At 43.0% G+C, this 27,603-nt stretch overlaps 1 protein-coding gene across 1 annotated transcript in view; it reads right to left on the bottom strand.

Annotated features, from left to right (window-relative positions):
- Positions 1-1,263: 1,263 nt before the first annotated feature.
- Positions 1,264-27,603, bottom strand: part of IQCH (IQ motif containing H) — a 131,062-nt gene continuing 104,722 nt past the window's right edge. The window contains exons 12-16 of the mRNA XM_014536318.1: positions 24,426-24,596; positions 14,794-14,916; positions 8,504-8,565; positions 3,880-3,988; positions 1,264-1,386 (exon numbers count right to left, since the gene is read on the bottom strand). Coding sequence (XP_014391804.1) covers positions 1,264-1,386; positions 3,880-3,988; positions 8,504-8,565; positions 14,794-14,916; positions 24,426-24,596 — 588 coding nt within the window. The remainder of the gene's footprint in view (positions 1,387-3,879; positions 3,989-8,503; positions 8,566-14,793; positions 14,917-24,425; positions 24,597-27,603) is intronic.

Below are 27,603 nucleotides of genomic sequence, written 5' to 3'. Positions count from 1 at the left end.
GCAGATGAGAGCCATAAGGAGACAGAGGGTTTCATTTACTCTCAGGACACGATTGTGCCAGTGAACTAATGAGTCTCTTGGACCTTATGTTGCTCTGGCTTCAATCGAGGGGAGACTCTAATGGGCATGTAGTACTTCCTATCCGTCAAGTGTCTGGACAATGGGCCCCTCATATGGATTAGAGCGATCTGGCAAGAAAAAGAGGTCATCCTTGTACCTAGCACAGGCAGGAAACCTGGCTAATTAATGTATTTCCAACTATAGCAAGACAAAAGCTGACACACACACAAATGTTAATTTTATTGCAGAAACTCAGCCTGTGGCTGAGGCATAGTTTAAAACTTATGGAAATCCCGTAGGTAAAAAAAAATACCTCTCCCTTTCCCCAACACACTCCAGTATTTATAAAGATATCATTCTTTAAAACAACTATGTGACTTGCTCCTTTCACCCTTTGTTAAGGTTGGATGATGAATAAATATTTTGAACAGTTACAAGGAAAATGCTGAGAGTTAGTGTCAGCACTGCATAATTTTAACAATTTGCCCTTTAACAGAGACTGTTGAATTAAGCTTGTAAAAATCCTACTGCTCTTTTCAATAGAGAACACAAATGTTTGTTCAAGCTAGAAGGCTCGGGTTACACTACATCTTAAACTAAGAGCAGATACTGCCACCTAGATAAATTCTGATGCTGTAGTGAACTAAATGTTGGCTTACCTTACTTTCTGAAAAATAGCAACAACAAACAATAGTGGCTTGGTGCAATAAAATACAATGAATGATAAAGGGTCACTTTAAAAATCCATACAAATGTAATTTTCTTTAAAAGAAGACATTTTTGTTTTGCCAAATATCAATGATTAAGCCTTTATTTAACTTTTTAAATGCAGAAGACAGATTACTATTAGAAATAGGAGGAGGACACTTTATAAAACATTCAAACAAAATCTCCACTATCCTGAAGTTTAGAAAGAAGTAGATGCAGAGGTGATATCAGTAAGACTTGTACATTTCTTGTTAGATATTTTCCCCCTTAGTTTGGAAAGAGGAAGAGAAACACAAATAGGTTTTGGTTTAATAAGTAAAATAAGATCACTTAACAATTTTTTAAAAAGAGCATTACATTATAGTCTGTGCTGATACACTTCCTAGCACACAAAGCAAACTAACTTTCCCCCTCCTCTTTTATTCCTAACAGTAAAAGAAATGTTGCCTTTTCTTAGCTCTAGTTGGAATCTAAACTCAGTAATGTTTTCCAGGATCATAAACATATCAGGCTCAGAGAGGTATTTTTCTTATCATCTTTAGATTGTAGCTCTTCTTCAAATTGCTTTTTGTTTTCCTCTGTTACTCCCAGAATGACTTCAACCTCATCAATGGTGGCCTGTAAATGAACAATAAAAATGACATTCATTGCTTAAACATCTCTTACAACTCTCCCCTCCAAGTCTTCCCACCACTAAGCATTTGTTCCTTTTTGGAGTTAAGTGTGATTTAGCCTACTTTGACTCAAAGTGTGCTCCACCAACCAGCACCATCTACAAGTTGTTGGTTGTCAGTCCTGATGAAATGAATATAAAAACTGTAAGAACTTGGAAATATTTATAGAAATTTTAATGTCTATTAAATGTAATAATGAAAAAAATGGGCTTCTATTGTGTACATCTTTAATTTGAGTGTTTTATTATATTATTATTACTAGGGCGTGTAGGGGAGGCAACCAATCAATGTCTCTCTCTCATTGATGTTTCTCTCTCCCTCCCTCTCTGGAAAAAAAAAGGATGTTGGATTTTATTAAATGTTTTTTTTCTGAATTACCTTCCACTTTCTTTTTAAATATATTTTATTGATTTTTTACAGAGAGGAGGGGGGACGGATAGAGAGTTAGAAACATTGATCAGCTGCTTCCTGCACACTCTCAACTGGGGATGTGCCCTCAACCAAGGTACATGCCCTTGACCGGAATCGAACTTGGGACCCTTCAGTCCTCAGGCCAACGCTCTATCCACTGAGCCAAACTGGTTAGGGCAAATTACCTTCCATTTTCATTCAGCCTTTACTTTGCTAGTAAATCTTTGCTGCTAAACTAAAAATATTTATTAGAATGTCATGAGGATATACTACCCAAAATGAATCTATTTCACTTTTCAAGTTTTTATTATTCCTATTTTGTTGAAATTTAACCTTTTTACCTTTTGACCTTCTATCAAGAGTAAGCATATCAAGATGATAATGATTCACATGAGAAGGCTAGAAACCATGATAGTATATTTAAAATCTACTTTAGAACATCTAACCTGATAATTTTGAAAGTCAGACAAAGGGCAGAGAAATAGCCTTCATTATGCCATGAGTAGTTGGCTTTGCCAACCTCAAGTCCCAACTCAGAGCCTACTAAATCCGTGTAGTTTGGGGGATATACCCTCTGTCATAGTGTGCAGGCTGCTATAACAGACTACCACAGACTGGGTGGCTTAAACAACAAAAATTTCTTTCTCACAGTTCTGGAGGCTGGGAAGTCCAAGGTCAATGTGCTAGCCAATTCAGTTCCTGGCTTGCAGACAACCAGGTTTTTGCTGTAGCCTCACATGGTGGGGAGAGGGTGAGCAAATGTTCTGGTCTCTTATAAGGGCCCCATCATTCCCACACCACCCTCATGACCTCATTTCAACATAATTCCCTTCCATCTCTATATACTGTCACTTTGGGGTTAAGATTTCAACAGGTGAACTTTGGGAGGACAAAATTAAGTCCATAGCACCATCCGATTCTGATTATTAACTACATTTTGACAGACTAATCTGATCATGTGCAGACAGTCTTAGAATTTTGTGCACAGCAGTAATGACAAGATGATGCTAGCTTGCAGTAACTTAGAATATAAACGATGAGCATAGATCCTTTAGGACCTGTGAAAGTTATTACAACACTGGGCCGTTTTAAAATTAAATCTTCTCAGTCATGTTATGGGAAAAGCAGTGGTCAATCTTGCAACTCATAAAATCACATTGAAGAGTACATCACATTGAATTATTATCATCATCACCATTACTAGAAGGACCAGGGCCTAGCTCAAGGAAAAAACATATTAAAAAAATCCTATTTTTATCAAGCTTTTGTTGGGCTTTCCATTTAAGAGAAAAATGACATGTAGGTTCCAATTGAGTCCTTTGAGTTACTTGACCCATTCAAACATGATGAAGGCTCAGGCTGGAAATCAGATGAAAATTTTGATAATCAATACTAAATGTTCATTTCTGCTCAGCGGGTATTTTAAAACCTCTTGTACAGATCTTGCTCCTGTTTCCTAGAGTTTTGAGACATCTAGTCAATTATACATGACTGGATTATCTGGAAGCTTCAACAGTTAGTGATGGAACATCTACCCACTTTGGAGGAACAGGGTGGAGTAGATGGCTCACATATGTGCTGAGCTTTTCCCTAAACACACTGTCCTTCCTGGCCTCAGAACTTCTCTGTCCTAGAAACTTGGGCTCGCCAGGAATCCCTAACCAGACATTGAAATGTAGGTAGATTATAGCCAGGATTTTTTTTTTCTGCAACAGTCTCTGTTTTGGCTCCATTGTGATGTTTTAATTTCAGTTCCAACATCAGAAAGCCCGGTTGTAGTGTAAGCTTGGGTTTGGAAATGGTAGCAAGTTAAAATAAGACTACCATATTTCAAAGAAAAAGTTTCAAACTATTACATTTAACTAACGGGTTCAGTGAGAACCTTACAGTATTGACCCTGCACATTGTAAAAGTGTACTGCTTACAATAAAAAAAAATGGTTTAGCACTTGTTTACAATACAGCATGAGGTATTTTCAGCCCTTGTATAGAAATCAACCAGGATCGTTAGTTAATTAACACCTCACCTTAAAATTGGTCTCGCCTTGCATATTAGGTGCTGATATTTCTTGATGGATGACGAAGAGATTGCGAGCAAAGGTCATGAGGACCCCCTGGAGATCCTCACCGATTGTTCTGTTAATGATATCCAAACAAATGAGTTTACCAATGATTCCCCTCACATGCTTAAAAACAATCACCCTCTCATTTGTGCCTGTCTGGTGATGGAATTTAATGAGTATTTTCAATCTCACAAGGTGGCAATCTTCAGGGAGATATGAAAGATGAGGCTCCATTTTAACTTGTCAACAAAAAGGATTTGTGTAATAAATATTTTTTATTAATCAACTTAGCAGAATATAGGAATAGATTCAGTCATTTGTAGCCAAAGGCTACCACTGAGTGAGGACAGGAGTATTGAGAAGCTCATTTTAAAAATTGTTCAAGTTAGTTTAATAGAATCGTTGCTAAGTGTAATTCATGCCTAACAATTTCCTTGCCTACAGAGACATTTGCACCTCAGTATTATTTTCTACTCCATGTATACAAGTGACTCCTTCTACTACTTATAAGTGGTGCCCTACCCACATTGAGAAATGACAGCAAGCTAAAATAAGACTACTATATTTCAAAGAAAATGCCTCTTTCATGGGCAGCTATCTTTATAAAGCTGAACACACACTTTAAGAAAATCTCAGTGATGACTTGCAAACCATCCTGTAGAATTCTACTGTGTTTCTAAACAACTAGATCATTGTAAATTTTAACTTGAAAACAAACGCCAAGGTATTTATTTCTAGCTATTTTTTGAGCTTTATCAATAGAAAAGAATAGATTAAATGAATGAGTTAATTTAAAAAAATTGTTCTGTCCTGAGGGGCTGAACCTAAAGAGCTAGTTGCTCCTTAAGGCAGCTGCAAAAAAACTTTGCAATTACTTCTTTCCTAGTTGTTACCTGTGAAATAAATCACCTTAGAATCTCAGACCTAAACCTTTTGGGAAGGCTGCCTTCCAACCTGATCCTGCTTTCCCTGGGGTCAGGGTGGGACTAGAAAGCTTCCCAGGGCCCAAGGCAGGAGACCAGGGCTCTTTCTCCTGCCACTGACTGTGTGACTTTGGGGACAGTTACTTGATCTCTCTGGGTCTTCATTTCTTTATCTCTGAAATGAAGGAATTGGACTAGATCAGTGCTCCCAAACTTTTTGAGGTATATTTCCCACATCTAAAGACTGCCCAACCCCATCCCTTATAGCTACTGAACATTGGTGTCTCTTCTTTTAGGAGTATAAATATCACTCAAGGCAACTTCAGAATAGATAATTTAAAAAAGGTATTTGTGTTTTATTGCCGCAGGGTCAGTATATATTAGACCCCCGATGCTCCTAAAATAGCAGACTCCCAGGCTCTCCCCCAGATCAATAAAATCCTAATCTTTGGACTTAGAACCCAGGAATATGCAGTTTCACCAAGTCCCCCAGACGATTTTGATATATACAGAATATTGAGACCCATACTTCAAAAAAGTATAGTTGTGTGTATGTGTGTGCATGCGTGTGTATGATGTAGAGGCCCACATACTGCTGGGGTTCATGGTTCTCAGATTGGTAACTAAGAGGCTGGATGGACTTTAATTAATTTAGGTCCCTATTAATTAATTCATTTCTAGAATTTCCTTCACTTTTGCTTCCCTGAAATTTCTCTTCAAATTCCACTATTCCAGGAAATATTCCAATGTAAATGGAGCTGGTATGAAGTTATCTTGGTAAAGCTAAGCCACAAAGTTCTGGTATGTAAGGTCATCCCATCTTGGAACCCTCACCTTTCCTAAAGAGGTGGCCATCTGACCTTCTTCACCCAATAGGACATGATCACAGTAAAGCCAAGCGGAGCCCAGCCCTCTCATGGAAAGCTTCTCCTTAAAGCACCAGAGAAAATTTAAGCAACATGAAGGGGGGGAAAAGCTTATATCTGCTCATCTCTTCCTTTTCAATTCGAGTTCTAGAAAATGAGGACTGTCTCCTGGCCACTGTCTATTAAGTTGTCTATTTTCAACCTCCATGTCCATGCCTTAGTGCAATCCCTGATATACTAGCTATAATTCCACCCTTTCATCTTACACTCAGGAAAGCACAACTAGATGCAAGTGAGAATCTCAGCAATAATCTTCAATCCTATCTAATAGTCAGAAAAAGTAAATTAGTAAACTCAATATAAACTTGTACAAGTAGTGAAGCACCTCACAATAGGCTGAGAATCTCTATATTCCATGAAAGTGTTCTAGGGTGGCCACACAATATAGTCATTGTGGTGTAGTGAAAAGAACAATGGATTTGAGATCAGGAGACACAATCTACTGTGTGACCTGTAATGGGATTATTTCTTAGAACAGTGGAATGACCCTCTAGAAGATACACCAATAAGACTATTTCTACCACCAAAGCTAGTCTGCAGGCCAAGGCATCCTTGCCTGATATCTCAGGGGCATGTGTAGCCACAGTTGGGCGGGTTCCTCTTGGTCTAATTATTCATTCTGTAGGTTTCAGCATCAAGTCAACCTTGCTGCTTGGTCATTTTGATGATTGGGGGTGTTCCTTTTTCACAAAACAGCCTCTTCTTCCAGCTCCTAAATTCTGTGATAGTTTTCTTCTCGCCTGTTCCTCTATGCCCTAGTGCCCACCTGGATAAAGCTTTCCAGGGCCCGTACTTCAGGAACTCTGCCCCTGCCCTGTTCACACTATCCTTGTCTCCTACTGTCAGTTCCAGGACACAAGTCCTGTTCCTGAGTGTCAGCTTTTGCTAATGGGCTCCCTTCATGCACCCCTTGCCGACCTGGGTCTCTAAAAGCAGCCTCCTCTCTGAGCTCCTACGGTCTTGCTCCTTCCAGCCAGACCTCAGGTTGTCCATTTAGTCTTTGTAGTTGGAACATTCCTGGCTGGTGCTGCTTGTTGAGATGACCTCCAGGTTCCTGAACCCTGTTTATTTTTTGCTTGCCTGGCTGTTCTTTTCTGAAGGGCAGTCACACCTCCCAGCCTTGTCCCCCATGCATGGGGTTTGCCTAGTTCCACTCCCAGCCCTGCTTGTCCTTTTCAGTTGACTTTTCGTGCCAGCCAGTGCCCAGTGAGGTGGAGTTCATGTCTCTGTGTTCTGACTTCTAGTTCTTGTACTTACCTAATCCATTGTCTGAATTCCTGAGCTTAGAAATATACTTGGACCTTGAACCTTACCGGCTCAGTCAGAATCATAACTATACACATTTCATATTCCCCAGCTTGCCAATGTCAAATCCAGTTGAATGCTTGGTTCTCCCAGTCCCAGTAACGGCCTGGTGTCCTGCCACAGCCCTGGCATCAGTGACAAGTGTGGAGGGAGTGGAACAGGAAGTATTTCATCTCTGGTGTTCTGGCTACTGGTGCCCTTTCCTGACTTATTGGGAGTTGACATGCTAAACCATTTATAATGCCTGTTACAACTGATAATAGTTTGGTAAAACAAAGGACTGTACTTTGGATAGGGAGTAGAGACCTGTCCTGTGCGCATCTCTGCCTGTTTTCATGTGGGACCAGTGTCTAGGAGACTGAACATCTGGGGAGAAACTGAGGCTGTTCAGGAACATTGATACTTAACAGAGGAATTGGCTCTTACTTGGTCAGTTTTTATAAGAACAGATCTTAGCTTGTGTGTTTCAATGTGAGGTCACACTGCTCTAGATGTTACAAGGAGAGACATATAGGGCAGAAACGGTTTCCCAATAAATTAGGATGACTTTAAAGGACCCACTAACCATATTTCAAGATATGAAATAAGACACAATTCAAGATGGTGGTTCTAAAGTTCTGAGTCCTAGATGAGGAGACAACTTTGCTTGCTCTCCAATATTCCCTGGAGAGAAATTCGTAGGAAACAGGGAAGCATAGAGAAGCCTCCTGAGCGCCCCAGCATGGCTCTTCTCAGCACACATGCATCTTGAGAAGACTGGACCGTGGCCAAAACTGGGTATGAGGAGGGGCCACAGACCCTGCTTTTTTTGGGGGGGGGGGGGCGGCGACATTTGCCAAAGGCACCAGAACACTTTTCTAAGTATGCCAGTAAGCCCTTCCACAACTACAACATCTGAGCTTGTTCATCATGAGTCAGATTTTGTGTGTGTGTGTGTGTGTGTGTGTGTGTGTGTGTGTGTGTGTGTGTAATATGTTGTTGAAACTAGCCTCTTACTCATCAATCTGAATAATTAATCAATTACATTCATGAACTCCCACTGACACATCTAAAGTCATTGTGTGAAACACTTGAAGATCTAAATAAAATAAGCTAGACTTCCAATAAATCAGCATGCTGATTTAAAAAAGAACCTCATAGACAGACAACAGTATGGAGATTTCCAGAGGAAAATGGGGGTGGGGGAGGTAGGGGAGGCTAAAGGGAGGATAAATGGTGATGAAAGGAGACTTGGCTTGGGGTAGTGAACACACAATACAATATACAGATGATGTATGATAGAATTGTACATCTTAGACCTATATAATCTTATTAACCAATGTAACCCCAATAAATTCAATTTAGAAATTTCTCAAAAAATGCATGAGAAGTGTCATACTTGTTGGTTGTTATAGTCTATTTTCTTAGCTTATTGTATCTCATAGACATACTCACAACATTCCCAACTTATTTCTCTTCAAGTGTTCATATAATATGAAAACAGTTCCTTGTCTGTCCTATAAAATTTGAATGGGGAGGAAAGAAATAGCATGTTATGTTGAAACAAAGTAAAGAAAATGTATGTACTATGACCGCTAAGGCAGATTTGAATTGAAGTCTAAAGTTAACTGTAAATACTGTGAAAAGTACAGTGGGAAAGGCTGTCTCCAGAATATGGAGTAGATATATTCTAGGACAGTGTTGTTGTTTTTCAATTGAGATATAATTTACATATAACATTGTGTAAATTTCAGGTGTACAACATGTTCATTTGATATATTAATATATTGCAATATGATTACCACTGTGGCTTTAGCTAAGACCTTTATCACATTGCATTATTTCTTTTTTACAATGATAACATTTAAGATCTAGTCTTTTAGCAATTCTGAAGTATATAATACAGTATTGTTGACTATAATCACTAATGCTGTGCATTATTAGACTTCATCTTCTTTGTACCCTTTAACAATATATCTACAATTCTCACCTCCTCACTTTCCCTGGCAACCCCATTCTACTCTCTGTTTCTATAGCTTTGGCTTTAGATCCCACATATAAGTGATATCATACAATATTTGTCTTTGTCTGGCTTATCTCATTTAACATAATGTGCTCAAGGTCCATCCATGTTGTCACAAATGGCAGAATTTCTTCCTTCCTATGGCTGAATAATATCCCATACACACACACACACACATTTGTCATATCTTCTTTTATCTATTCATTCATCAATGGACTCCTAGGTTGTTTCCATATCTTGGCTATTTTGAATAATGCTGCAATGAACATGGAGGTATAGATATCTCTTCAAGACGGTGACTTTGTTTCCTTTGGGCAGATACCCAGAAGTGGAATTGCTGGGTCATATGGTAGTTTTATTTTTAATTTTTGAGGGACCTCTATGGTGGCTGAATCAACTTCCATTCCTACCGGGCTCTCTTTACTCCACATCTCCACCAGCACTGTTATTGCTCACCCAGGACAAGGTGTTTTGGAAGTCAGATCCTCAGAATACTCACATCAAAGTCATCTAGTTAAATGCTTGTTAAAACGCGTTTTCATGGGCATCATCCAAGCTCAGGATCATTGGGAGGAAGTCTGCATGTTAGCTTACTTCCCAAATGATTCTCACATACATCAACATTTGAAACCACTATTCTAAGAGCAACGGGTAAAAAAATATAGAGAAGCAGTTTGTTGTGTGGAAAATAATTTGTATTTCAATGGAAAACTGTGTGTTGTCTGTGGCACACCCTGTGTCCTTCATTCTATGGGAGATCTTTTGCAACTCTGTAGGTTGTAGGTGATTCAGAGACAAACAGATTCTGTCCACAATTTCATTGATCTTTCTCTCTTGCTCCCCTTGTGGAAAAACCAGTTTTGTGCCATTTGCACACTCACTTCAATATTCCTGATCTATAAAGATGTCTATTTTTGGATTCATTTTTGTACTGGTTATAACATCTGCCTAAAATCTTCCCTGTTAAATAAAATCTTTATCTCATGTTTAATTTTGTACCTGTCTGAGAGGCATTATTTTATTTGAAAATTATTATTTTACCAGTGTTCTCCAAAGTAATAAAAGTTAACACTGGAGCTGCTCAATGGTGTCATGGCTGCCCCATGAAGCTGTGAACTTCTCATCTCTGGAAGTACAAAAAAGAAAACAACGTTTTGGGGATTTGGTAAGAGATATGACACTCCAGAATTATGAATGCCCACTGACTCCCCATTGTATCAGGGAATCTGGGCAGGAGGACAGATGTTGGACTAGAACAATGGCTCTCAAGGCTGCCTGCACATTAAAATCATCTGAGTGCTTTAAACAATATAGTTCCTGGGCCCTATCTGTGGAAATACTGATTTAGTTGGGCCCTGGGTACAATGTCACACTGAGCCATAGGAGCCTGAGCCTAAGGAAAATCAGTATGTTTTTATATAAATGTTGATATTTTGTTCATTATAAATTTTTTGGCATTAAATTTGATTTTTAACATATTGCATTGTAATATCATTTATCTTTATTTCCGAGTGTGAGTGTGTGTGTGTGTGTGTGTTTCTTTAAATTTTGTGCCCTGGGTATAAGACAGTGTACCCAGGTACCAGGTAAGTGCTTAACTTGCCTCACCCTAGTCCCAGCCCTGCCTGGTTATCTGCCTGGGCATCAGAATCACTCGGATCATTCTGATGGGCAGCCAGAGTTGAGAACCACTGACAAATTGATTTGTATGGTGTCTCACACCCTTTACTGTGCTGTCCAATATGGTAGCCACTAGCCACATGGGACTACTGAGAACTTGAAATATTAGTCATTGAAACTTAGATGTGCTGTAGCTTTAAAAAAACTTAGGACAAAAGAGTAAATTATCTCATTACTTTTTATATTAATTCCATGTTGAAATGACAATATTGGTTTTCTGTTTGGGGAGCATCCTTTTCTTGATACTAATTTCTGAGTCAATCAGGTAGGTTAGGTCAGGCTGCAGTAATTTAGAAAACCCCACAAACAATCCTTAGTTGTTTATAACAATGACAGTGTGGGTTGTGTCCATGCTCCATTTCCCACGTGGGTTGGCATGGGTTCCTAGTAGTTGTTGGTACACTTGGGGACCCCGGCTGTAGGTAGCTCCATCTCAATGTACTTCCATGATTTCTAAGGCAGGAAAAGGATATGGCAACTCATGCAGTGGCTCTTCAAGGCCTCTGCATAGAAAGGACATACATCTGCTCATATTTCACTGGCCAAACCAAGCTCCAGCGCCATGCCTGGCTGCAGGGAGAGGGCTGAGGAAGTATACTTCTGTTGTGTGCCCGGAAGGAGGAGAATAAGAATGTTTTGAACAGTCCTAATGATTGCCACCATGGCAGCATCCTGGCCTTGGGAAATGACTGCTGGGTGTGGTGGAGCTATTTAGGACCGTGGCACACTGCCTATGTGTGTGGGAGACCAGCCCTACCCGCGCGGTCGCAGGCAGTGATCATGACGCTCTCCTCCATGTGGCTTTCGTTGAAACTTCATTTCATTAGGAAATCAGTGGGGGTATTCTGCAGCATTGCAGAAATACCAAGCATGAGACCCACCAAGTTGGTTACAAACTCAGCAATGCTTCCTTCCACTATTCAGCAAGGACAAATAAACTCATAGGGTGATCTCATTTCCCTTTTTGTTTTTCCCTGAGATTTGGGACAAGCAACATCGTTTGAAATTCTGTGATAATAATGGGAGGAAACATAATGTCACTTGAAATTCTGTGATAATGGGAAGAAAAACATAATGTTGAGAGTAAGGACTTTTAAGAATGTCCCTTTTGGTAGCATTGACGATGATAGATTGTTAATGTTGTTCTTTTTCTGGAAAGAGCACCCACATTAAATTCGACCACCAGTGGGAAGAGGTAGCAGAGGTGACACTGAGCTTTTTAGATTCAGCATAATCCAAGGAGGCAATACAACGTTAGAGAAGTTAATTGTTAAACAATTCGTTTGTAAGTTAGAAATAGTCACGGTGGCTATGAAGAAGTTTGTGCTTCTTTAGCTGAGGAATACATAAGGGGTACCTAGGTGGAATAATTTGAAATGGTTCCCAGAATTCTTGGGTGGGTTGGTAAGGTGGTCCTTAGGTGGGGGAAAGGCACATAGGGGACTGCTTGGTGTTTGACTCTATGGACAATTATTGATTCAAATGTCAGTTCTACAGAATGATTGGCTGCGTGATCTTGTGAAAGCGCTTAAACTCTTTGAACCTAAATTCCTCAGTGTGATCTGGTAGAAATAATAGCTTCTTACAAAAGAGATATGAAGATTAAAGAGATAATGAAGTACTACTGCTTAGCTCAGTGCCAGCGGATAGTAGGTGCTCTGTAAAAGCTGGTTCATCACCTGCCTGTGAAGACAGGCAGTTAAGAGAAAAAGTAGACTGTCTGACCAGGGATGGACTCATGAGTCTAAACATATGAGAACCCATCTCAGGAAAACTAGAGCAGGACATTGTTGAAGAATTTCCAAATAGTCACATGACTCTTTTTTTTTTCCACCTCAGATTTTTAGGACTCTATTCTCCCCACCCCGTTTCTTTCTGGTTGTGCTTCTGTTTATTTTTGGCTCTTTTTCTCCGTTTATCCTCTTCTCATGTAAAAAAAAATGGATTCTTCTGGATTTTATCCTTTTATTCATTTTGTTATCTTTTTCATCTTCATATGGTTCTATCACGGCATTGCCCTCAATCTTATTTGTCTTTCTCTCCCATTTCATCTCTCATATTTTATGTTGTTCAGCACAGGTGACCTGGAGGCAGAGCTGTGTCTTCATTGCCTCTCTGCACCTTTCTGTAAATTTCCTCACCCTTAGTGGAACTTCTCCCTCTGCATCATCCACTGTTTCCCCTGGGCCATGGCAGTCTGTTTCCTGCCCTAAAATTTGTTCTTAGAAATGAATCTGATCAACTCAGAGCCACAAAGGTATAAATAACATAAAATCGGGTGCTTTACTTTTTCCCAGGAGTTCTAGAACTTCAATCAAGTACAAAGCCTCTAGCCAAAGAAATCAATCTCTAATAATAATTTCAGGCAATAGGAAGTTAGGGAGTACGTTTTCTTCGAGGTAGGACACTTCCTGCCACATATGCCTACTCACAGAGCTTGCTCCGTTTGATATTTTAGGAGAAAATAAATCAAATAGATTGAGATAAAGCTAGAGTTAGATTTAGCCACCTTCTGGTACATAGATGTGTTTCAGTCTCATCAGTTTGGAGCTAAAAACTAATTCCAAAGGGATTGTGTTGAGCAGATGTAACAATTAATTTCAGGTAAATCAGTTCAATCTGGCTTTTCTCATTCTTTCTATATTTTACCAATTTTAATGTAATTTTCAAGAGATATGAGTTCCATTATATGTTTGCAAACAACACCAATCAATCTAATCAAAGGGCCTTATGGACCCTGGCAGTGCCCTACAGTGTGGCGGAGATGGCCAAGTGTTAGTGAGGCCATTCTATTCACTGTTGGCCTTGTGCCTAAGGTCTATATGTTTTTCAAGGACCTATAAAAAGACTGGGTCCCTAAACACTTGAATTTGTTCTCAAGTATGAAAAAGAAAAATTAATAAATGTAGAACTGAATATCTGCAAATCAAAACACGTAATCAATCGGTTATTGCCCAATTCTTATGTCATTATCTATAAATTACATTTAATGTGAGAGAAGACTAGATTTTAACAGGTTTGATGTGATGTGGGGTCGTGGGGTGGGTCTCCCACAAGTAAGAGTGCATGGGTCACTTAGGTCTTGAACAGCCCTCAGTGGCAGAGATTTAAAAATCTGAATCAAAGTGCAAAACCATGAAACTATTTCTCAGAGTAACATGAGTCTCTAGGCACAAAAATGGAGGGTCTGGCTTAGGTAGGAGATATTATATCTCACTTGCCCCCACCCATCTACATTATGGATGAAGCAGCTGGGCAGGGGGCATCAATATCACTGAAAAAAGACTCCAATTGGGGAAAATTGTTTTTATGAGAACACCTTCTAGAAAGAAACTACTATTTTCAGGTAGAAGGATGATATGAACTGAACTGCATATCCCCCTTCCCCCAATTCATGTGTTGAAGCCCTAACCCCTATGTGACTGTATTGGAAATGGGGCCTTTAAGGAGGTGATTAAGGATAAATAAAGTTGTAAGGTGGAGCCCTGTCCCGATAGAACTGGTGTACTTATAAAAGAGGTTACAGAGACACCAGAGCGCTCTCTCGACACAGAAGGTGGCCATATGCAAGCCAGGAGGAGAGCCCTCACTAGGAACAGCATCAGGCATCTTTTCCTTGGTCTTCCCTGCCTCCAGAATTGTGAGAAATAAATTTCTATTGTGGTGTTGTTATGCCAGCTGGAGCAGACTAAGACAGAGGATAGATGTTGATAAACAGCTTTGGGTGGGGTCAGGGAGCTTAAGGGTATGCTTCAGAATCAAGAAATGGCCCCCCAAATTCCTCCTAAGTCTGGTGAGCCACAAAGCTTTTGCTTTACCAAGGTGGGTGTGCAAGTTTGGTGATAGAGCTGAACTTCCCGGGACCAAGTGTGGAGCTGCCTTTCTACCCTTCCCTAAGCATCACTCAGCCTTCCTCTAAATGCATGTCAAACTAGTGTTTACAGAAGATCTGTTTGCAGGGGCCCCAGATTATTAGCTGCCTGGATCGTCTACAGGCCTGTATTTATTTGGTCTAGCCTTGGCCAACTGTCACCCTTCATACCTCAATGTCATAGCCGATGCCATGGGCCTTACACATCTGGAGAAAAACATAGTGGAAAATCAGCGACATATTGTTGTGCTTCAGCTGGGTGGTCATCACTGCGTAGCGATGGGTTGCCTTCGTCTGGAAAAGACCGCAACTGAATGTAAGACTCCTTACTAAATATTTAAATAAGCGTTTGATCTTAGAATAGTTGTAGATTAACAGACAAGTTACGAAGATAATACGGAGCATTCCTACTTACCCCATATTCAGCCCCTTTTTGTTAACATCTTACACTGATGTGGTAAGTTTGTCATAACTAAGAAACCAAATTGCTACATTACTATTAACTTAAGTCCATACACTATTTTCGATTTTATTTCGATTTTATTAGTTCTTCCCTAACTCACTCCCCTCCTCCTTTTTTTTATGTTTCAGGATCCCATCCAGGCTACTGCATTGTATTTAGTTGTCATGTTGCTTAAGTTCTTCTGGACTGTAACCGTTTTTCAGGCTTTCCTTGTTTTTGATGATCTTGACAGTTTTGAGGAGCACTGTTTAGCTGTTTCATAGAATGCCCCTCACGTTGGGCTTTTCTGGTGTTTCTCATGATTAGAATGGGGTAGTGTGTTTATGAGAGGAGGACCACATGGGGAAACTGCCCTTCTCATCACCTTCAATCAAGGGTACTGATGAGGCATCCTGATCTCTGGCGAAGGTGCTGTTGGCCAGGTTTCTCGCGTAGGTAGACTTTCCCCCTTTCTACACTGTACTCTTCGGAAGCAAGTCACTCAGCACAGTCCGCTCCTTGGCAGCACCAACGTTACAACTGTTATTTCAACTGCGTTCTTTGGGAAACTGACATTCTTTATTTTGCCTGCCTATCAGTGGGAGCTACCCCGAAGAGGCTGGCTCCAGTAGGCCTAAAGTATTTCAGTTGTAATATTTCCTAAAAAAATATTTAAAATTTAATATGTACAAAAGAAAGTATTGGAACCTGGCAGTTCTGTAGCATGTCCTTCGTGACATGTGATATTTGCCTTTGACAATCAATTATATTTGTCCTTGGATAACTGGAAACTTGGAGAATGGCAAACAGGGCCACGGCCAACCTTTGGGCATAGAAAATGAAGGCTCCTGGCCCAGATTTTGAACTTTGGGGTCCTTCAAGTGCTGGGCAACCAGGTGCCTGCCCTAGTGCAGTACTTGGAATAGAAGGAAAAAGATGCTGTTGATCCCCAGCGGACTGCAAGGTTCATGAGACCTGATACTATCTGTGGTGATGCTTCACTCTCTCTGTGTGTGTGTCTCGGGGATCACACGGGGAACTGAGGCTGACTGAGTGCCCAGCAGAGACTGAACATCACACACACACACACACACACACACACACGATTTCATGGTCACCTTTTGAGACATATTTCCCCCACATATTATGTCCCTTCAACATTGACAGAAAGTATTCTATCTGAGGGTCCCGTCGTCAGGACTATTAGTGAAGCCTGCTCTTCCCACGTGTAAGCTGAGTCCACATCTATAAAAACGTTAGGCTCCCAGGCTCATCACGCATCTTGGTTTGTGTGCCTCCGTTAGTCTTGTCCCATTTGTAGCCGTTGGGAATTTCCTTTTTACAAGAGAAAACCTCTTTGAGCCTCATTTGTCTCACACCTGTACTTGCTGTCACCTGGCCTATCAGGAGTTGTTCCCCTGGTTGACCCCCTTTCATGGCCAGAGGCTTCCTGCGGGCAGGCACTGTTTGGTTTCTGAATCCCAAGGCTGGGCAAGTTGTGAGCACACAACAGGCAATCCATGTTTTCTGAATGAAAGAAAGAATAGATAAACAAAATACAATAACTGGATAGCACTTCCCACTGACTTAAGACCTCAAAGGATATATAATTCCGGGGACTTGCGGTTAATGAGTGCTTTGTGGCAGAAGCCGGTGATTCAGAAAGAGCAGAGGTTAGTCACACCATCCCTAGAGAGTGACAGCTCAGGGCAGCCACTCTAGTCCTTGGCCTCAGAGGACATCTTCTGGAAGAGGGTGTGTTTCTGGTAGACTTGTCAGGAATTATTGGTGGGCTTTCCAGCTACGAGAAGTTCTGGCTCGGCTGTTGGGTCAAGGGGGAAGAGCATGGTCCCCAGGCCCGCTGGCCCTGCCATGCCCCGCCGTGCCATGCGCCTGCCCGCACCACGAAGGCCCAGAAGCCTGAGCTTTTGTATATGGAAGTGAACTGTAAATACTCCGGAATTCCATTGTGGTTACTGAGCATGTAATTGCATGGTAATTACCATGAATTCACAAGATAATTCCAAGGTTATTTTTGTCTTCTAAACTTGTCTTATGCTGCCATAGTATATAAACCAGCAAATACGAGATCAGGCCCCTGTCAGCGAGGGAGAGAGGTAGGCAGGCGTCTGGTAGCAGGATCCAGCGCAGTGCTGTTTGTCTTGGCTCTAAACCATGCAGAAGAGCTCAGGGTCCAGTGTGTGTTTCTGGACAGCAAGTGAGGACAGGCTGGCCCGAGGTTTCTTCCTCTCTGCAGACACAGACTGCAATTCCCCGTCCTGCTAGACCTTGGCTGTGAGTCATAAAGAATCTGAAAGCAAAGCCAGGATATTGGGTGTATGTCTCCAAGCAGCCTCCTCTTTTCCATCACCATCACCATCTTCGTCCAGACTTTGCTGGCTGGCGAGCTGCTCTCCGTCCTCCGTGGGAGGTGGGGATGCCAGCAGAAGTCTGTAGTGAAATGTTACATGGAGTCAGACTGACTGAGGTCCACAACCGGACGAGGCCACTTGCTATACATGTGATCTTGAACTTAGATGATTAAATAAGCACCTAGCACAGCTCCTGACACCTGATAAATGGCAGCCATTATTTGTGTTGCTGTTGCTTTGAAAGCATCTACAGGGCCTGGAGCATTTTGGACCTACACTGAACGTTATTCCCCAGGCGGGGTCCTTTCCCCGCTGGTCCCTGGGGTTCTGAGCACGACCACCGGACTGGTTGTCTCCTGAACCCAGGATGGTTGATGCTAGGAACTCTCCAGTGACCCCTCCTCCCCTTAAGATGCAGTCCACATACCTGGCTGGGTGGGCAGACTCTCCCAAATGTGCTCAGTGGACCGCTCCCACCACTTCTCTCACTCTCCACCCCCAGATTCTCTGCCTCAGCCCAGCAGGGCCATTGCCATCTCCTAACAGACCAGGGGCTCTCTTTGCTTCTGTTCTTTCTTCTGGGGGAGGTCTCCCTCTCCTCACCACTTAGTGGCTGTCTTAGTTTTTAGGGATGGACTGAGTTCTATGTTGTTAATAAGGCGTTCCCTGCCCACTCCCTCACCCCATCCCCCCCAGTCCACAGTTGATCTCAAGAACTTTAGCAGCAGGCTGTGGGGCTGTTGCTCAAATGGCACTTAAATGAGGGCGTAGGTTTCTCCTTGTGTAGGTGCTATTTTGTATTTCTTTCCAACTCCTCAAGGACAAGAGTTTGTAAAAATGTTTTTGCATCCCTAATGCTCGGTGAAATTCCTGGCATATATTAAGTGCCTAATAATTGTGGAATTATCATGCTAACAAAGATGAACATACATGACATGCCTATATTTTTTAAGACTTAACCAGCTCTGTGGTTTCTATAGGAAAAAGGTGTCAGTGATCTGGGGCTGTCTTTTATCCAGCCTGATAGCACAGGGCACAGTGTTGTCGTGAGGTTTGGATGAGTACATAAGGACCGTGGAACAGTGTCTGGCACAGAGTAAGCACTCAAAAAATGGTAGCTCATTGCTGTGGCCGGTGTGGCTCAGTTGGTTAAGTATTATCCCGTGTACCAAAAGGTCACCAGTTTGATTCCTGGTCAGGGTACATACCCAAGTTTCAGGTTTGATCTCTAGGGGCACATAGAGGAGGCAGCTGATCAATGTTTCTCTCTCATATCAATGTTTTTCTCTTTCCCTCTCCCCTGCTCTCTCTAAAAAAATCAATAAAAATATTTTAATAAAATAATATGCTTATAAAAATGTTAGCTCATTATTATTTGTTAATTAAAATAATTTCACAAATAAGGGAAATTATCCTATATAATAAAAGCCTAATATGCTAAGTGTCTGGTTGGCCATTCAGCCAATCAAAGCGTTAATATGCTAAGGCCGCTCAACCACTTGCTATGACATGCACTGACCACCAGGGGGCAGACAGTCGACCGGTTGACCAGTTGCTATGACATGCACTGACCACCAGGGGGCAGATGCTCTGGCATGTAGGTTAGCTTGCTGCTGGGGTCCGGCTGGTCGGGACTGAGCAAGATGGGCCAGACATGCCCTGGAGCCCTCCCACATCTCTCCCTGGTCCAATCGTGCACCGGTGGGGTCCTTTGGTCTGGCCTGCACCCACTCGCAATCCCCTCGGGGCCCTCTCGGGGGGATGTTGGAGAGCCGGTTTCAGCCTAATCCCGCAGGCCAGGCCAAGGGGCCCCACTGTTCGTGCACCGGGCCTCTAGTTTAAAATAAAAACTGACCAACTGACCAATCAACCTTTTCTTTAGAAAGGGACTTGACTCAGAAGACCTGGGCTTTGCCACTTACTTAACTCTATGACCTTGGGCAGCTCACTTAACTTTACATAGCCTCAGTTTCCTAATCTGTAAAATGGATATGATAACCCCTGTCTTCTTTATTTCTCAAGATTATCAGGGGTTCAAATATGCTCATTTCTATTTTAAGTGTAAAACATTATACAAAGATAAAACATCATTTGTAAGAGGGTAACTTGTATAATCTACTCTCTTTGGATGCTGTAAAGTTCGCCAAGGACATCACGACCTAGATGGGTTTTATAGTATCAGAGCCTCCTCCACGACCACCCGGTCCATTCAGTGCTCACTGAGTCTCGGCCAGGCTCAGAGCAGATTAGAGTCCAGTAGATAATGGCAACAACCTCATCACACAGGTAGATGAAGCCTCTTTTGGAAGATGAGCTTTCTCTGTGGCCAGAGACTTCTTCAGGAATGAGCTTAAGCTCTATTCTGGGGCTGAGTCACTGATGCTCAGCCAATGCAAGGCAGGGTGGATAGCACAATGGTCAGACACACAGGCCCTAATGTCTGACAGGCCTGGGCTTAAACCTTGGCTTCCACACTTGCTTAGCATCTCTTAACCTTGGTCTTCTGATCTAAAAACAAGCATAATAATAGCACCCTCCTAATATGTGGGTTGTATAAGGATTCGTGTAAAGCACATGGGGTCAGGCTTGATACATTCTGGACGTTCTGATCGCATTATTATATGCATTATAGTTACCTGCTGACCCACCTGTGTTCCCTAATAAAGTTGGAGCTCTTTGCTACTCATCCTATCGCCTCTGGGCTTAGTAGAGTGTCTGGCACAAAGCAGTTATTGACTAAATACTTGCTGAATTTACTTCTAGTTGATTTTTGCTGAAAGCATAACTGATAGCTAAGGTAATGGCTGATGAGGACTTAGGATGTGACCTGTCACGACATTATTACTCCTTCCTAAAAATTCTGCAAGAACAAGACCTTTTAATGGAAGGCTGGGGTATGGAGGGATGGGCCCTTCCTGTGTCCCCTTACAGGACCTGTCTCCTCCCCCCTATACACGAGGCTGCCTGGGCCAGGCTTGGTAGAGAGCCCCACTTTCCAGACCCCATAAAATCAAATCCCTCGAGAACTTGAGGGTCATTTAGCTCTCCCTTCTTTTACAAACGAGGAAACTGAGGCAGACAGAGGATCAGAATTCATGACCCCTGACTTCTGACCAGTGCTCCTCACTCCAAATTCCCACTGGCCACATTGGGAATGCGTGGGAATCCCAGGGTTAGCCCTTTCTAGTAAAACAAGGGGGAGAAAATAGAAGACAACACATTATCGGTAGAAGTCTAGTTTTATTAAACTACCTTTCTAAATCACAATCTAACAAGAACGCTTCCAGCCAAATAAAGGAAGCTGGAAATACTCCTTTTCACTGGAGAATATAATTTTGCTTCCGCCACAATTTAAATCGATTTAGTTCTGAGCACCGGCACTTGAAGTGTGGAGCATATTCTATTTTTGCCATGATACTTGTTTTGACAGTGATGCATTTCAGTTGACATAGTTGAAATCCTTATGTAATAAATCTCTGCCTGAAAATTAATCATGTTTATAATATTCTGAGAATTAATAACACCCATTGCTCAAATCATTAACTTAAAAAAGGAGCTTCCAAAATCTGTTCTCGGCAGTAAGGGACCACAAATAAATGAATGTTTGATAAAATAATCCAAGTAGCAGTTTAACAAGCGTAAACTTGAATGCGGCTGCAATAACACAGAACTATTGTTTAAGGGTTGGCAGAGGCTGATGGGGTTCTTATTTCAGTTACGAAGCAGGCATCCACATGCATAATGAACTGCTCTCTGAATTATTAATGTGCTGCTTATTTAGCCTCATCTGTCTGGAAGATAATGTATCCTAACTCTAATGAGTGATTGGTTTTGTATATAATTACAGTAGCAGCAGTAGTGGGGGAAATGTGTGCCTTCAAAGGAGGAATTCTAAAAATAAAGTCATCACATAAACTTGGTTGTTGCTGCATTCTATCAAAATCAAACCCGATGCATCGGAGAATTCATAATAAATTACAGGGGACAGAATCATTATTAACATCATAATTTAACACAAAAGGTTTTACTTAATCATTCATTACAGATCGTGTGCTGTTAAAAATGCTTATAAATGACTTGGGTTGTTTGAAGATGTTTGCAAAGATGGTCTCTTTTGACCACTCACTAACTGCGGTGTGGAGGGGCCCACAAAGAGAGAGGAGGCGTAAAAACAGGTCGGAAAGGGTAACCACTTATGCCTATCCTGACAGAACGTTACATTAAAAGTTTAAAAGTTGTTAGGTGACTTCTTTTCATTTCTAACACATGCACCTCTGGGACCCATTACATCTTGTTTCTGAATTCAATGGGTCATCTGGGGAGGGCCCTGGGTCAGAAACCCATGCTCCTGGCCTAAATGGGTCTCAATGACAGTTCTTTGCCACCTGCTTCAGACATGGGACGACGGCTCTTCTTCGAGTCCGGAGAAGTTTTTGCTTCCCCCATGCATAGCATGTTACTTAAAGGGACCGGCTTAAAGGAAGCATTTTCCAGGCGTTAGTTCTGGATGGGCCCTCATTATGGTTTCATCTGTGTGGTTCCTTTCTCTTCCGTCTTCAAAGGGGGCTGTCAATGGACTGATCATGAACCTGACAGCATCACAGTCTGTTCACACATGTTCAGGAAGCTTCAGTTTGATGGTCAATTGCACTGTGTGTACACTAAGGCCCATCGGGTCTCTTGACTTTTTAAAAGTCACCTATCACGGCCCTGGCCGGGTAGCTCAGGTGGTTAGAGTGTTGTCTGGATACGCCGAGGTTGTGGGTTTGATCCCCAGTCAGGGCACATGGAAGAACCAACCAATGAATGCGCAAATAAGTGGAACAACAAATCAATGTTTCTCTCCCCCTCTCTCCCCTTTCCTCTCTCTCTAAAATCAATTAAAAAAGATAATCGCCTATCATGTATGTACACGTGCATGAGAGCGTGTGTGCGAACACACATGCACAGTGGCACTAGGGTGAGAACATTTATTTATCTTCCTAAAACCAAAAGCACTTTCAATTTACCCCATGTCAGAAAACCTGCCTAGCTTTCTTCAGTGATTGCAGAGACATTTGAATTATTGAAGATCATAATGCTTCCCTCTTGAGTGCAGGCAATTCCTAAAAGTGTTTAAGACTCTTGATCACAGGAGAATTCCCATATGCTGCCTGTAGCTGGGACTGAAACCTGCAGGCAAGATGGGGACAATAAAAGAGCGCTTCTCATTCTAAGCACAACTTCTGCTTACAGCCTTCCGAAGCAACATACTTAAACGGAGCAAATTGTCGTTGCAAGTCTCCTGTTGAACACTAACACAGCTTCCAGCTTCCTTTTAGAAATGTCACGGAGTTGGGTTCGCTAAGCCAGAAGGACTCGTTTTTTACGGCTGTCCTTCCCTCTAGCATTGAACTTGGGATCGATCCTGGAGGTCCCTTTGGTTGGATGAAGGCCATAGGTGGTGTTGGACCTCAGAGCTTCGCAGCAGGTCCTGGGGCCTGATGAAAACGGGTTTGTTTCTCCTCCCGAGTCCAGCTCTACTTCTCTTCTTAATGAGCAGAAAGATCAAGGGGGTTCCTGCGAGCAAGGGTACCCCACACGACAGGTGGGTTGAGGAGGAGAAAAAGGCTGCTACCTAAGTCCCCCAGGACATCTGGCACCCTCTCCAGGCTACCCTTCCAAATGTACACTGCGTTCCTGTCAAAGAGGGTGACGCTGGGGACCCCGGGGGACTGTCACACAAGGGCTATTTAAGTCCAGAGGCATCTCCGGGACCCAGAGAGGCTCAGCAGAGGTGGGAGATACTGCTCTGAAAAGGTACCTAGGGCACCAGTGTGGGGTCCTATTAGCCGCTGGCATTCCTCTTTCATCTGTTTGATATATTTGGACCTCAAGTCAAGCTCCCTTTGCAAAAAGGGTATGAAGCCCACTGTTGTGAGGCAGAAGAAACCTCTGGCAGCTGTCAGAACAGCTGTGGCCGAGCCCCATCCCCTCTCACATCCCAACACACTAAGGCCCATCTGGTCTCTTGACTGTTGTTCTCCTTCTCCATGACTGACCTAGCCCACCGTCCCCATGGAGATGTACCCTTTGTGACCCAGGGATCTGAGGTTGGCAGACCTCCGCCAGCCCCAGGACTGCTGTCTGACAGGTGGACAAGTGTGTCCGATAGGCCTCTGGCCTGACCCACCAAGGGGAAGTATAGGGAAGGGAGATGACAAATGCGGTTTTGGATAGTGTGACCATGAGGACTTTATAGGGAAGTTCTGGAGAATATATTGGGTTTAGGCATCTGAAGCTAAAAAAAACATTTGGGTTAGAAAAATCTGGGTTTTGTCAGAAGTTGCTGGTAATAGAAGCAGCTGTACTTGCCCAGGGAAGCGAGCTGAGGAGAGAACCGAGGGAAACACCACACAGATGTAAGCCTAGAACACCCCGAGCTCTCCCCCTCCCACCCAGACCTTCCTCCTCCTGGAATGCCCTCTCCCCTCTCCTTTGACCTGTGCATTTATGGTCCAGAAACACATTTTGAAGAGGTGAAGTGACTTGCCTGAGGTTCTTTCCTCTCTCTAAACCAGTGGTTCTCAACCTTGGCTGCACATTAGAATCACCTGGGAATCTTTTTAAAATCCTGATTTCTGGGCCTCATCCTCCGGAAATTCTGTTTCTAAAGGGATTGAGACCTCAGAGCAGTGGTTCTCAACCTTGGCTGCACATTAGAATCACCTGGGAATCTTTTTAAAATCCTGATTTCTGTGCCTCATCCTCCGGGAATTCTGTTTCTTTGTTACTAATGTGGTGGCCCCACCCCATAACAAAGAAACAGAATTTCCGGAGGATGAGGCCCAGAAATCAGGATTTTAAAAAGATTCCCAGGTGATTCTAATGTGCAGCCCAGGTTGAGAACCACTGCTCTAAACCGAAGAGCCTGGCACATCGCGAGAGCTCAGGAAGCGGAGGCCCAGTGCTGCCGAACACGAGAGCACCAGGCAGCTGCTGTTGCTTACCGGCACGGACAGGGTAGTCAGGGGGCTCTTCTTCTTCTCTTCCTTGGGGAAGCGGGGGGGCACTGTCAGGGTGCTAATACTGCAGTCCAGGTGGCCGTTGGTCAGGTACAAGGCGAGCTGAGTCAGGGCCAGCTGGTCGCTGTACGCCAGGTCGAGGCCTGTTGCCCACACCTGATTAAAGCAGGAGGGTGGGGGAGATTAGCCACGAGGGGGAGAAAGCCACACCCACCCAGCCCAGCCCAAACCACACCAGACCCAACTGAACCAGCGGGTGGGTGTTTTTGCTTCTGTTTCTACTTCCTGCAGCGGAGGGATGGCACCTCCAGTCCGGGTGGAATCAAAAGATTCAAGGTTCTTGTGGGAAGTTCCACAAGGGAAGGCGCCTGGCTACGGCAGTCTGGTCGCTGTGCCCCGAGCCACGGTGCTCCTGTGGACTCGGAGTTGTCTGCCGTTTCTAAGATGGACATGCAATGTTTTCCACTGAGAAATGAGACTGGACAGAAGCGTGAGGGGATGGGCAACTCAAGGACAGCAAACAGAGGGGGAAGAGTGAGCAAATATGAGAAAAGGGCAGTTGGCCCTGGTTCTGGAAAAAGCAGTGCTGGCCTCCCGGGGAATTTCAATGTGACACTTAAGGGAAACTTGAGGTCGGCATGTCAGTCTTAGTTCCACCACTGCTTTACTGTGAGAGGCAGGAAAGTCACTTTGTTACCCCACGATGCCATAGTATCCCAGCTAGGAAACAATGATAACACCCACCCAGGCTGAATTGCAGGGTTATTAGAAGAACACTGTGATGCAATCAAAGTTAGAATGCTTTGAAAGTAGACATATGTACACTACATGTTACTACAAGCTACTACTTAGTGACGGGCACTAAATCCTTGGACAGATATTTACTGAGCATCTACTAGGTGCTACACTAGAGATGGCAAAAGTGGGTCATGTACTACCTCCCCCCTCCCCTTGCTTGCCCTTGTTATCCCCAAGCCCACACTGAAGCCAGAGCACCCTAGAGTCCTCCTCAGTTCGATGCTCAAGGCATATTCCTGTGCTAGGCATCGGGGTGTCAAAGGTAAATGGGCACAAGTTCTGCGATCAAGAAGGGGAGCCCAGAGACATACGTATTCAATTAATTACAGCACAGAGCAGCACTGGACATAATAAAGGGGCATAACAGAGTGCTGCTGAAGAGGAAAGGAAGGACAGACTGCGTTGGTCCAGTGAAGTCAGGGCTGCATCGTGGAGAAGTGACATTTGAGCTTTGAAAAGCAACACAGACATGACTGCCTCCCGCGGACCAAGTGCCTACAATGTGCCAGGTGCTTCACAACCACCTCAGATCTTTATGGTACCCTAAAGAGTAACACCCCCATGCCATAGATGGGGACACAGAGGTTCCGAGAGGCACCCAGTGGCACCCAGCTAGGAAGGGGCGGTGCTGGGACTGGAACCCAGTTCTGCCTGGCTTCCGGTCCACCCTCCTCCCATTCCCTGCTGGAGGCGACGGCGCTCATCCTGGCCCACCCAGTCCTCTCCCTGTACCAGTTTCCCAGTCAAGTTAGAAGTTAAAGTCGCTGAGGATCAAAACATGTTCTGGTTTAATATAATCCATGCCACGGAAATGTCTTGCGGAGAAAACATGAAGTATTGTATTTCTGGAGTATGCTGTAATTAGCAGTAATGCATTTTCACTGTAGGAAGTTGGAAACGAACACATTTTCCGAAGACTTGATTAAACATTTTTCTTCCTCTTAGAAGGCCTCCATGTGCCCCCCACACCAACTCGGTATGGCAAAATACATAATACATCTGCCCTAGCGTGGACTCCTCTCAAACAAATCTAGCATCGAGTGACTTGAGTAAGCATTGAATGTAAATGGCATCATTATAAGGATATTAGGAGGTCAAGCTGTCAGGGCCCCTTGCTAAACTGAAGCTAATTTCAGGAGTCATATTCGCACAGTAATGCCCTTTTATAATAGCAAATAAATCACATTTGCAACAATTGTTAAAAAACTAACTGCCAAGTATCTGTTGCAGCTGTAAATACCCTATTTGTCAACTTAGATATTTCCTGCTGTATGGCATAACATGCAAATCAGATGGGGACAGCCACTCTGTCTTCGTACCCGAGAGGGAACTTGCTGTCCGGCAATTTTCTCAGACCCCTGATCTTGGTGTTTTAGTGGCCTGATCAAAGGGAAGTAAATACAGCAAATGTGATGAATATCTATGTTAATGATATTAATGCGGTGGTGATAAGGGTGTTAACGAGAAGGTCTCCATGTAAGGCAGCGGTTCTCAACCTGTGGGTCGCGACCCCTTTGGCGGTCTAACGACCCTTTCACAGGGGTCGCCTAAGACCATCCTGCATATCAGATATTTACATTACGATTCATAACAGTAGCAACATTACAGTTATGAAGTAGCAACGAAAATAATCTTATGGTTGGGTCACAACATGAGGAACTGTATTTAAAGGGCCAGAAGGTTGAGAACCACTGATGTAAGGGAAAGAGTGAGAGCCAAGGAGTCAGGGGGCCTGCATCTGGCCCTCACAGAGAGTGTAAACTTGAACAACTTATGTAAGTTCCCTCCAACTCAGGATCCTTAAGTGCAAAAGGAGCAAATGATAACATTTATGGGACTTTGGAAACAAAATAGAATAAATGCACATAAAATTGCCTGTCACATGATAAAGTTCGATACAAATGTTACTTACAATTATCGAACGTCTCCTGTAGGAGGAGTAGGATCTTAGGAGACACATTGTCAGTGGCCCGTGTAGCTATAAGATTGCTCCATTTAATAACAGTTTTCCCCATTCATAATCATGGTGTGCAACCTCACAACTCAGTGTAGTAGGTGGTTAGGTTTGGGCAAGATTGGTGTTACTCTAGCTCCATTTGACCACAGATGATACTGAGATCAAAAATGGCTTCAGGCCCTGGCTAGAGGTCTCAGTTGGTTGGAGCATCCTCCTGTACACCAAAAGGTCATGGGTTTTCTTTCCTGTCAGGGTACATAGCTAGGTTTTGGGTTTGATCCCCAGTTAGGGCACATCCAGGTGGCAACTGACTGATGTTTCTCTCTCACATCAATGTTTTTTTTTTGTTGTTGTTTGTTTGTGTGTGTGTGTGTGTGTGTGTGTGTGTGTGTGTGTGTATTTATTTGA

The sequence above is a fragment of the Myotis brandtii genome, unplaced genomic scaffold, assembly GCF_000412655.1.
Source record: "Myotis brandtii unplaced genomic scaffold, ASM41265v1 scaffold160, whole genome shotgun sequence".
Classification (NCBI taxonomy): Eukaryota; Metazoa; Chordata; class Mammalia; order Chiroptera; family Vespertilionidae; genus Myotis; species Myotis brandtii.
Note: the sequence above shows the minus strand (reverse complement) of the source record. Positions and strands in the feature narration are given on the sequence as shown.